We start from the raw sequence: 12,404 nt of genomic DNA, 5'->3' as shown, positions 1-12,404 counted from the left end.
GCCCACCCTACTTGCATTCCCTTAGATTTCACTTCCCCACTGACTGAATCCAGCTGGGGCCAGTAGAGTCTCAAAGGATCAGTGCAGATATTGTGGAACACCTGCCTGCAGCACTGAGCATGCTCTTATAATCCCAAGGAAGGCGGGTTTGTACAAAGAACTGCAAGTAATAGAACATGACCATAAAAAAAAGATTTTTGAAGAACCCTGTTTAAAGTTTATGCAAGGAGCACCAAGTTGAGGTGGAGATCATGTTTGAACTGTTTCTTCAGGAAACTAATTTTTCACTTCAATCAGATTCTAAAATAAGCTGCCATTAGTTGGTGATGAAGCTTTCTGACGGAGAACAAAAATTAAGCAAATTGTACAAAGCAAATGCATTGAAAGATAGCCTTGGATCCACGATACTTTTATGTAGAATTATGAAGATGTCAACTGGATTTCTTTTCACTTTGTATTAATGGTTTACATGGAGTTACATGCTACTCAGAACTTCATTAGAGAATAAAATACCAAGGGTAATAATAATAATAATAATAGCAGCAGCTACTTTTTGTGAGTACCTGTCATGTGTGTTAAATGCTACACATGCCTTGTCTCATTTAATCCCCCTAGTAGCCCTATGAAATGGATCCTACCTGCCCCCATTTCACAGATAAGGAAGCTGAGCCTCTGTGAGGTTAAGTGTCCTGCCTGGAGTCACTTAACTAATAAGTGTTGAGCTTATATTTGCACTTTCTGATTCTGATTTTTATTAAAACTCATTTCACAATAACTAGGTAAATAAAGTCAGGTCTTAAAAGTCTTTGCATTTCGTATAGTAGGTATATCAAAGGTACTATTCTAAATTCCCCATTTGGAGAAAGCCACCTGTTTTTTTTAATACTTAATGTAAAAAAAGAAAAAAAAAAACACCTTAAACTCTGCTGATACCAAAGGAGGACAGTAGCTCAGGGAACCGGCTTGGGTGATGATAGCACCTCTGGCTGATTAAAGAAAAGAAAGTGAAGGAATTTTAGCCATGCCTTTTGGTAGACGTGTCTATGGTAGAAGTGACAGACCTTGTGGGGGAGAATTTAGAAATGCAAAGAAAGAAAGGGGAAGTTTAGGATTAGTTTTTAAAGCCTCATAACTAGACAGGTGCATGCTCATGTCTGAAATTAAGTAGAAGATCTTATTGATTGATTGATTGCACTGCACAGCTTGTGGGATCTTAGTTCCCCAACCAGGGATTGAACCCTGGCCCTCGGCAGTGCGAGCACAGAGTCCTAACCCCTGGACCCCCAGGGAAGTCCCTAGAAGATTGTGTTTATATGTCAGCATTCAAGCTCATATTTTACTGGCATTTACAGATGGTTGGAAGAATAAAGTTGTTTACTGAAAAACAGGCAAATGCAGAAACTGAGCCCAAAGAAGGCATTACTGTCTGTCTTCTCTCTGTCAACTTGACAGTGGCTGTTTTTATGATTTATACTAATAATTGCCAAGTATCTTTGTGCAAAACTGAAAGACTGGAGAGAAGATTAGTACTAGTTGCTCAGACTCTACAACAGTTTTTCCCAAAACATTTTTATGGAGTGCTAGTTGAGCAGGATGATCCACGGCAAACCAGTATGTGTGGGAAGTATTACTGACTGTCTTCTCCACTATGTGAAGATTTGTAATTCAGATTAACTTTCTGAAGGCCCTGAGAAGTTCTGCAATAGAGGAACTCGCTTAAATCAGTAGTTCCCCAAATTATTTAATGCCACAATGCCCCACACACCCACGGAGACATACATTTTTTTCTGTTTCCATTTATTAACAAACACTTCGCTTTTCTGCAACATAGTAACATATTACAATTGTTACATGACATGAATTCAGAACACTGAAGGTGAGATGACTTTCCAGTGTGATAATAAGTGAAGTAAGTGATAGCATTTTGAGAACTTTCCTAAAGCAGTGCTGTGACCTTTCCACAGACTATGCCACATTCTCTGCCTTGGGTTCTGGGGATTGTATGAATATCAGGGAAACTCTGGTACCCTTTTCCAGCCCAAGCTGCTGGTGTGCTTTCTTGTAGGGGGCAGGATTCCTGGCTCCCTTATCCAGGATGGAAAATAACCCTTCCACGAGGAAATGATGATGAAGGCAAAGAGAAGGTAGCTGAGAATCAAAGGGCAGATGAAAGTTCCAGATGCCTCTGTTGAATTGGTCCACATTTTTTGCCTCACTTCCTTAGGGAAGTGAGAGTTTGCCCAGATTAAACTTTGACAGGATGAGATAAAGCACTGTTTTACAATCCCCATGTAACATGTTCCGGTTAGAAATAAATCCTCCAAATACTATGTCACTCTCATGGAAAATCTCAGTAGCCCACTTTACATGCCAAATGTAGGAGTGGGTCAACTCTGACCTACTTTTGAGCATTTGTGAGAAATTCCAAGATAAGCATGTATCCCGTGCTGCTCTTCTCTTCCTGAGTGTAGAAGGGAGAACTCTTAGGGCATTGGTATTTGGCAAACTACGCAGTTTATGAGCAGGAGAGAATTAACGATCAAGAGCAAATTCAAATGAAGATTATAAAGAAATCATCCTTTTGGGATTGCTAAGTTTGATAAACGAAACACGTTTCAAGCTCATTTTTTAGACTGTTCTATTCATTTTAAGCATTTTTTTTCTTTTTTAAGCTCTAGCTCCATTGCTGGAGCATTAAAAGAACCACTTGATTTATCAGTACATACTGAGCACCTATTGTGTGCCAGAAAAGTCTTATAGGTACTAGGGATATAAAGTTGACAAAAATTTGTAGATTCAAATCTACTTTTAAAAGTGAAAAATTGTGGGACCGGAAGGGATGAATAATAGGTGGAGCACAGAGGATTTTTACATCTGTGTGATACTGTAATGGTGGATATATATTCACTAAGCGTATGTCTAAACGCATAGAATATGGGTTCCATCAAGAGTGAACCCTAATGTAAACTACAGACTTTAGTTGGTAATGATGTGACAATGTAGGTTCATCAGTTGTAACAGATGTCCCACTCGGGTGGGGAGTGCTGATGATGGGGAGGCTCTGCATATGTGAGGGCAGGGGTATGTGGGAAATCTCTGTACCTTCCTCTCAGTTTTGTCGTGAACCTAAAACTGCTCTAAAAAAATTTAGTCTTTAAAAAAAAATTGTGGGACTTCCCTGGTGGTCCAGTGGTTAAGAATCCGCCTTCCAATGCAGGGGACTTGGGTTTGATCCCTGGTCGGAGAACTAAGATCCCACATGCCACCGGGCAGCTAAGCCCACATGCCGCAACTACTGAGCCCGCCCACTCTGAAGCCCATGTGCCACAACGAAAGATCCCGTGTGCCACAACAAAGATCCCATGTGCCGCAACTAAGACGCTAAACAGCCAAAAAAAAAAAAATTGTAATTGAGTTATATAGACTACGGTCCATGGCTTCAAGCAACTTACAGTCTTTATGCACAGATAATAATGTACACAGTTTAGCATACTTGAAATTCACAATTATAGTCCAAATTATCCATTCCTTTATTAATTCACAGGATGTTCACTGTGCATTTTCCAGCACAGGCCCACACAAAGGAGGTTTCCTAGGGAGTGTTTCCAACAGTGATTCCCTGTTAAAGCAGCCTCCTTGACAAATGAAAGGCTGGGTTGCATGAACCTTTTAAATATAAAATTGCTTTTTTTGCTGCTGAATTCCAGTGTTTTTTTTTTTTTTTTTCTTTTTGGTTGCTTGAATTTCAGTTTGACTGTATCGGGGGAGAATCTTCACAAACATAGAACCACTGACTGTCACTCTGTGACTTACGTGTACATTGGCAGCCATGAAAAATACATGGAAATGCTGATTTTAAATTGGATTTCAGTAACTGACTGTGGCTTTGGGTTTCATGGTATTTGAGTTAAGGAAGAAAACAGAGCTCAACTCTTCCACCAGTCAAGTCTCGATAAGACATACATATTTAATAGAAATGTTGGTTTCTCCCTGTTGTTTATGCATAGGTGGCACGTGGCCAGCAGGAGTGAATGTAGTGCCCAGTGTGGCTTGGGTTACCGCACATTAGACATCTACTGTGCCAGATACAGCAGGCTAGATGGGAAGACCGAGAAGGTTGATGACAGTTTTTGCAGCAGTCACCCCAAACCAAGCAACCGGGAAAAATGCTCAGGAGAATGTAACACGGGTGGCTGGCGCTATTCTGCTTGGACTGAAGTAAGTTGGTTCTCACTCAGAGAGTCTTCTTCTTGGAGTAAGTCTGATTAGCTGATGATGGCTCCTTGCAGAGCTGCATTGAGAAATCCCATTTAGAGTACCATGATTGATTTATAATGGCTGCCCCCATTAAAACTGCAGAAGAGTACCATGATTGATTTGTAATGTCTGATGTGGGCATGGCATGTGGAAAATTGGGAGTGGTGGAACAACTCAACAGAACACTTTTTTCATATCCCACAAGCTATGTCCAATTTTGTTTTCCTTTGCCAGTTTGCTAATATTGACTTCGGTATAAACCTGGTAAATAAATTGATAACATGAACAGATACCCCTAAAATAACAACTAGAATTGACCAGGCTTTGTTGGTTGGTTGTTTCTTAAGGACTGGAAGAGACAAGCCAGCCTAGCCAGTATCTTGAGCATGCTTGATGAGAAACTCAGCAATAATTTTATTTCATTTTTTTTGTCCTTTCAGTGTTCTAAAAGCTGTGATGGTGGAACCCAGAGGAGAAGGGCTATTTGTGTCAACACCCGTAATGATGTACTTGATGATAGCAAATGCACACATCAAGAGAAAGTCACCATTCAGAAGTGCAACGAGTTCCCTTGTCCACAGTGGAAATCAGGAGACTGGTCAGAGGTGAGATGGGAAGGCTGTTATTTCCCCCAGCTCATCTCCGATACTCAATTCTGAGTCTCCCCCAGGTCAGCTCAAGGCTAGACCAGCTGCACCTTTCTCCCACCTCCTCTTGAGGAAACAACTCCAGTCTCCCACCTGCCCCATGACTGTCTCACTGGGCATAACTGGTCCACTGGCGACCCCAGAGTCACAGTGGGTTTATCTGGATCACCCGCCATAGTAGCTTCTGTTGGTGATTTTTTTTCTTTTTTTTTTTTTTTTTGTGGTACGTGGGCCTCTCACTGTTGTGGCCTCTCCCGTTGCGGAGCACAGGCTCCGGACGTGCAGGCCCAGCGGCCATGGCTCACCGGGGCCCAGCTGCTCCGCGGCATGCGGGATCTTCTCGGACGGGGGCACGAACCCACATCCCCTGCATCGGCAGGCGGACTCTCAACCACTGCGCCAACAGGGAAGCCCCTGTTGGTGATTTTTGAAGCTCCAGCTCCTCACCTTCCCTCCTCTTTGAGCCCTGGCTAAGTTCCTATAAAGGAAATCAGGGCTTTCTTTATTAATTATAAAGCTGCATTGGCTTCTATCTGAAGTCAAAAATAAGATTCCCTGATTTCTTATCTTTGAAATAAGAGAATTAGACCCCAGTGAGTGACCTATTTGATTACCCATCTAGTTGCTAGTGGAAAACTTGGGAAAAAGAGAAAGGAGCAGGCTGAGTATTCCAGATGTATGCTTTGCTTGTCTCTTACCAGATGAAGCATAAGGCTAACTCTCCATTGTGTAGCATAGGTGGCCCAAGGACAGCAACTCGCTTTTATAGACAGTGTCAGTATTTCCTGGTGAGATTCTCACCGAGCAAGTGCCCCCCTCCACCTTTCTTCAGGGGAGCAAGTGGCAGGGGAACAGAAATTGCCTTATTTATGGGCCAAGTCAGGAATGTGGGGAAAGAGGTATTTCCCTGCTACAGCTTCTGCATCCATTCCCTTATCTCATCCATGCAAGTGCAATATTAACTGTTTACTTTCAACATTAAATAAAATCTGAATCGTAAAAGAATACTATTAACGCCTCTGAAATGGCAGACAAGTAACAGTGCATGTGATTAACAGTGTCTGACTCCTGGACAAATTAACAACAAACCTAGTTCTTATGTTCTCCGTTAACTAAGTGGCCTTTAGCTTCAATTCTAGTATTTAGTTAAAAAAAAAAAAAAGATGAAAGAAGGTATTGGGTTTAAGTTCTACTTAAATAGCTAATACTAGCTAAAGTATCATCTCAAATTAAGTAACAGACCTTTGCAAAAATACTTAAGGAAATGGAAGTGGGAGATATCAAAGTATATATTCAGTATGATCCAACATTCCATAGCTAAAAAGACTGGGAAGAAAACAGAAAAATTTTAATAATAATTATCCCTAGGTAGGTAGTGAGATTTGGGGATCATTATAGTTTTCTCTCTCTTTTTTTTTTTTTTTTTTTTTTTTTTTTGCGGTACGCGGGCCTCTCACTGTTGTGGCCTCTCCCGTTGTGGAGCACAGGCTCCGGACGTGCAGGCTCAGTGACCATGGCTCATGGGCCCAGCCTCTCCACGGCATGTGGGATCTTCCCGGACCGGGGCATGAACCCGTGTCCCCTGCATCGGCAGGCGGACTCTCAACCACTGCGCCACCAGGGAAGCCCGATTTTATTTATTTATTTATTTATTTATTTAGATTATATTTAAGACTCATTGAATGAGCATGTGCTAAGTACTTCACTTGGATTCTTCTTATTTAGTTTTCACCGTTCCTGGCAGTAGGCATTATTGTATTCCCCATTGTACAGATGAGAAAATTGAAGTACAGGGAGATCACTTAGTATCCATAGCTGATTAAAAACCAGTATTAGGATTAAAAACTAGGTTAGTCTGACTCGTAAATTCCCCACCCTTAACTCTTATGCTACCAAACCATGAATGCTGGGTTAAGTTTATTCTGTGCTTGAAACTGGCCCAGAGCCTGGATAAATACAGAATGAATGAACGAATGAGTGAATGCGTGAAAAGCATGAACCGTGATGTATTTACAAATTGCAACGTCTGAGAGGAATTGCTGTGGGAAAAGAGCACACCTGGTCCTGTTAATCAATGACTAATCCCCGGGAACCACAGTACATTGTTCAGAAATGACCCTGACTGGCTGTACCTTTTATTACAGTGCTTGGTCACCTGCGGAAAAGGGCATAAGCACCGCCAGGTCTGGTGTCAGTTTGGCGAAGATCGATTAAACGATAGAATCTGTGACTCTGAGACCAAGCCAGCCTCCATGCAGACCTGTCAGCAGCCAGAATGTGCATCCTGGCAGGCAGGTCCCTGGGGACAGGTATTTTGAATGATAAAGTTCTTAACTACATTCTTTCCTTCTTATCTGGAGTGGGCCTGCAGAGGGACATTCCAGCGGCCGGGATTTAACCACTATGGCATGTGGCACACACTGCACCTCCGTGGCGCCAAGTGATGGAAACTCTGCAACCATTTTGCCCCACTTCTGAGGGTTGCCGCTTGGCCTCCTGGAGCTGATTATTCCTTTTCCAGACCCACGTGCGTGTCTTCGCCCTTGGGTTAAAACTGTAGCTTGAGCACACACGAATTTGAACAAATTCACAACAGATCTCGTGCCTGGCTGATGTTATCTACTAGCGTGCAGCTGTGGGTCTGTTACAGAATGTGATCCAGCGCCAGTGTCTTTGGCAGGAGGGTCTGGACTGGGATTTGGAAGGGATGTTTTGGCTCCCAGTGTCCTGATTCCTACATTCACCTCTCATAAATTATTCAGACTTTTCAAACAGAATTAATTAGATCAAAGGTTACAGGAATCACCTCTCTTTGAAGGAATCTTTTCCAAGCCCCCAGTGTAGGTTTCCCAGTCATTTAAACTGTTCTTAAAGGAGAGAGTGAAAGTCTCCCTTGGGCTTGCATTTAAGAAACCACTACTCTTGGAATTAAGTCTTTCCTAATATAGAAGCAAAAGCGTTCCTGGTACTATTTAAGTAGCACTCCACGTTCCCAAGAGAAGCAAAGCAGCTGCTTGCTGTCACTTGTGTAATCTCTTTAAGAACGACTCTCCCTCCACCCTGTCCAGCCACAGCCTCTTCCCTAGCTTACGTCTTCATTTCCAACATACGTGCAGTAAATGAGAGCAGCTTTATTACTACACCCTTACAATTTCTACCGTTTACATTGGCACTCTTCCTCTCCATTATACAGCATCCTTAGTCAGAATGGTTGATCATGTTTGATCACACTTATTAAACAGGGGAAGTCCCCTCATGCCCCAGATCTTGCCTCCTTTTTTGTCTATATCTGCTAGCTCTTGTAAATAATAACAGGAGGAGAGCACAGCTCAGGGCCACTGTTAAGATTTGAATATAACATCTTTTAGAACTAAAAGGCCTATTTTTTAATGTGTGTTTATACCAGGTCAGTCCTAGCCAGAAATTTGTCCTTCCTTTGACTGAACATGTAATTCAGGGCTACAGACTGTTTCTTAAAATATTGAAGAATAATGCATGTTCATAAGAGAAGTTTTGCAAAAAGTAATTTAGCAAAAAGAAGAAAACCACACTCCTAGCTCTACACTGCAGAGTTAATACATTTATGATTATCTCCTTATGTTTTAAAAACTAAGAATAGGACTTCCCTGGTGGTGCAGTGGTTGAGAGTCCGCCTGCCGATGCAGGGGACACGGGTTCGTGCCCCGGTCCGGGAAGGTCCCACATGCCGCAGAGTGGCTAGGCCCGTGAGCCATGGCCGCTGAGCCTGCGCGTCCGGAGCCTGTGCTCCGCAAAGAGAGAGGCCACAACGGTGAAAGGCCCGCGTACCGCAAAAAAAATAAAAAAAAAATAAAAATAAAAATAAAAACTAAGAATAGGATTGTATTTCATCAATTTTTTGTTAATTGGAGTAAAATTCACGAAACAAAATTAACCATTTTAAAGTGAACAAATCAGTGGCATTTAGTACATTCAGAATGTTGTACAACCACCACCTCTATCTAGTTCCAAAACATTTTTGTCACCCCAAAATACTCATTAAGCAGTTACTCCCCATTTCCCCTTCACCCCTGCAGCCAACAATCTGCTTTCTACCTCCATGGATTTACTTATTCTAAGTATTTCATATGAATGGAATCATACAATACATGACTATTTGTGTCTCCAGCTTCTTTCACATAGCATGATGTTTTTAAGGTTCATCCATGTTGTAGCACACATATGTACCTCATTCTTTTTTATGGCTGCATAATATTCCATGTATGGATATACCATACTTTGTTTATCCATTTATCCCTCTACAGACATTTGGGTTGTTTGCACCTTTTAGCTATAGTGAATAGTACTTAATTCTTCTATAAATGTTTGGTAGAATTCACCAGTGAAGCCATCTGGTCCTGGACTTTTCTTTATTAAGAGGTCATTGATTACTGAGTCAATCTTTTTACTTCTTATAGGTCTGTTCAAATTTTCTGGGGTTTTTTTGTTTTGTTTTGTTTTTTTTGCGGTACGCGGGCCTCTCACTGTTGTGGCCTCTCCCTTTGCGGAGCGCAGGCCCAGCGGCCATGGCTCACGGACCCAGCTGCTCCGCGGCATGTGGGATCTTCCCGGACCGGGGCACGAACCCGTGTGCCCTGCATTGGCAGGCGGACTCTCAACCACTGTGCCACCAGGGAAGGCCTTTCTGTTTATTTTTAAGTCAGGTTTTGTGATTTTTGTGTTTCTGGATAATTAGTGTGTGTTTCATCTAGATTGTGTAACATGTTGGCATATAATTGTTCACCATACTTTCATTATCCTTTTTTATTGCTGTAGAGTCAGCAGCAGTGCTCTTGCTTTCATTTCTGATTTTAGTTGTTTGTGTCTTCTCTCTTTTTAGTCAGTCTAGGCAAAGATTTATAAATTTTGTTGATCTTTTAAAGAACCAACTTCTAGTTTTGTTGATTCTGTTGTTTTTCTATTCTAGTCTTTTTTTTTCCTTCTGCTAGCTTTGAGTTTACTTTGTTCTTTTTCTAGTTCCTTAAGGTGTAAGGTTAGGTTATTGATTTGAGATCTTTTTTTTAAAATAATATATGTGTTTACAGACAAATTTCCCTCTGAGCACTGCTTTTGCTGCATCTTTATATTTATTAAAACATAAATTTTATGTTTTATTTTTGATTACATTCATCTGAAAGTACTTTTTAATTTCCTTTGTGATTTCCTCTTTGATCCACTGGTTATTTAAGACTCTGTTGTTTTATTTGCACATATGTGTGAATCTTTCAGTTTTCCTCCTGTTATTTCTTTCTAACTTTACTCCATTGTGGCCAGAGATGATAACTTTGTGGGATTTCAGGGTTTTAAAATTTATTGAGACTTGTTTTGTGGCCTAATATATGGTCTGTACTGGAGAATGTTCCATGTGCATTTGAGAGGAACGTGTAATATGGCAGGGGGGCAATAAGCAAAAATGTCTCAACACTTTCCTACTGAAATTTGGCAGTAAGCACCTACCGAGTTGCTTTAAGTGTTTGATTAGCTTCCAGAGTTTAAAAAAAAAAAAAAGATTCTGCCATTTTTTGCCAGCTTCATAGTTGCTTCAGTGGAGGGATCAACTCTTGGAGCTTCCTGAACTGCCATTTCCATGACGTCACTCCCTCTACTTATTGTTTTTTAGATGCTTTTTAAATCTAACAATTAGGCTTAGTGGCTACATTTTCCTTATGATCTGTTTGCCATGGTGCATTTAATTGACTTTTGGTTCTTGCCTAGTTAAGTGGTTTCTAATATTTTGCCTTTTATAAATAATATTGCAAAGACCATTCTTATACAAAAATATTCATGTGAACTCTGAAAATTGCTTTAGGAAAATTTTCCAGAAGTCAAATAACTATATAAAGTACCTATTTTAGCCACAGCATTCTGCTAGGTAGAGTGTGAAAGATGTAAAAATGATTGAAATGTACTCCCCTGCTTCCAGGGGTTCACAGTCAAGGAACTGAACTCCTACAAACATAATTCCAATGGGAGGCAGAAATAATTCCATGTAATATCTTGATAATCGTTCAGTATAATTTGTACAGAGTAGGATTACCTGCTTTTACCTAATATCTTTGAGTACCAGCCCTCTGGCCCACTATGATGGAAATATTTTTTCTCTTGTAGAATGTTATAGGTAAAGTTAGGGAAAGAGAACATTGGCTAGATTGTATATACTTTCTGTTTTATTTCTTTCCCCCAGTGCAGTGTCACTTGTGGACAGGGATACCAGCTAAGAGCAGTGAAATGCATCATTGGGACATACATGTCAGTGGTGGATGACAATGACTGCAATGCAGCAACTAGACCAACTGATACCCAGGTAAATTTCCTTTGTCAAAATCAGTTATTGGCTTTGGGCACTGATGCCAAAACTTCCCAGGAGCTCAGTCAAAACTGAAGTCCTTTCATAGTTAAGTATGTAGGTAGAGGAAACAGTAGACTAACTAAATTGTTCTAGATTTACTTATTTGATACATTCTGGATCTAATATTTTGATGTACCAGTTTTGTTCTTCTCTGCTTATTGGAATTGTATGTAGGCTTGATTCTGATTCTTATTGGGTGACAAAGGTTGACTCTTTGGGCTGGTTTTCTTGAACTTAGATTTTTTTAATGATTTCAATGTAGGGTTTGGCAAATAGTATCATATGTTCAGGCTGCATGTGCTGGAGCTGGCTTGTTCTAGCTCACAAGCGATGGTTGGTAAATTTTCAGAAATTTTGCAAGCTGGTTGTTAAATTCAGCCATTATTAAAAATTGAAAGTAAAAAACCTATAAATAAATAGATGATATTAAAAATTAAGTTGAGAAATACTCACTTTTCCCTTTCTAATTATTTTTCTGTAGTTTACTCTGATTTACATTACATTTGTATGTATTTTCATGGTGGAAATACTGTACAGTGGTGAGCTGCTGCACATCCCTTTTTAACTCTGTGTTCATTGATATCAAGTTGGTAGCTTGAAATTGGCCATGGTGAGAGTACTTACACCACAGAAATCAGTAGATGCTGTAATTCAGAGTTTAACTGATTGTTGTATTGATTGCTTAGACTCAAAAAAGTGAGGGAACAAATGTTAATAATGCAGACTAAACTTTTAAAAGTCTTGTGTCTGTAGTTGTTATGTTGTAAGTAGCATAAAAAAATAAGGAAATATTTTTCTAGTATTTGAAAATTATTTTCTGGTTCAGCAAAGAAATTGTTCGTGTCATTGGGTGAGTGAGTGAAGTTCTGACATACATCCTCATTGTTTCTCTTTCATGATACTCTTAAATGTAAACAAAATATCAACTGACATTCGTGTCAGAACTACACTTGTCCAGCAACGACAACCATCGTTCAGCCACAGATTCAGGAGTTCAGCAAAAACAACGAAAGTATTCTGTGAGAAACAATTGGCTCTAAGAAATTTAAAATAAAGAATTGTATATTTTATTGTTATATGTAAATTTTATGCTACTCATTCTTTATATCAGAAAAACTTATAATAAACAAGCA

The 12,404-nt window shown here is 40.2% G+C and overlaps 1 protein-coding gene across 6 annotated transcripts in view; it reads left to right on the top strand.

The window, feature by feature from the left end:
* Positions 1-12,404, top strand: part of ADAMTS9 (ADAM metallopeptidase with thrombospondin type 1 motif 9) — a 171,761-nt gene that overhangs the window by 68,482 nt on the left and 90,875 nt on the right. For 5 of the 6 annotated variants that reach the window (XM_060109127.1, XM_060109131.1, XM_060109129.1 and 2 more), the window contains exons 20-23: positions 4,008-4,218; positions 4,698-4,862; positions 7,049-7,213; positions 11,107-11,226. In XM_060109127.1, coding sequence (XP_059965110.1) covers positions 4,008-4,218; positions 4,698-4,862; positions 7,049-7,213; positions 11,107-11,226 — 661 coding nt within the window. The remainder of the gene's footprint in view (positions 1-4,007; positions 4,219-4,697; positions 4,863-7,048; positions 7,214-11,106; positions 11,227-12,404) is intronic. The other variant, XM_060109130.1, reaches the window with a different exon arrangement.

This window comes from Mesoplodon densirostris, chromosome 10, assembly GCF_025265405.1.
Source record: "Mesoplodon densirostris isolate mMesDen1 chromosome 10, mMesDen1 primary haplotype, whole genome shotgun sequence".
NCBI classification, from domain to species: Eukaryota; Metazoa; Chordata; class Mammalia; order Artiodactyla; family Ziphiidae; genus Mesoplodon; species Mesoplodon densirostris.
The sequence above is the reverse complement of the archived record's forward strand: the minus strand, read 5'-3'. Positions and strand labels throughout refer to the sequence as shown.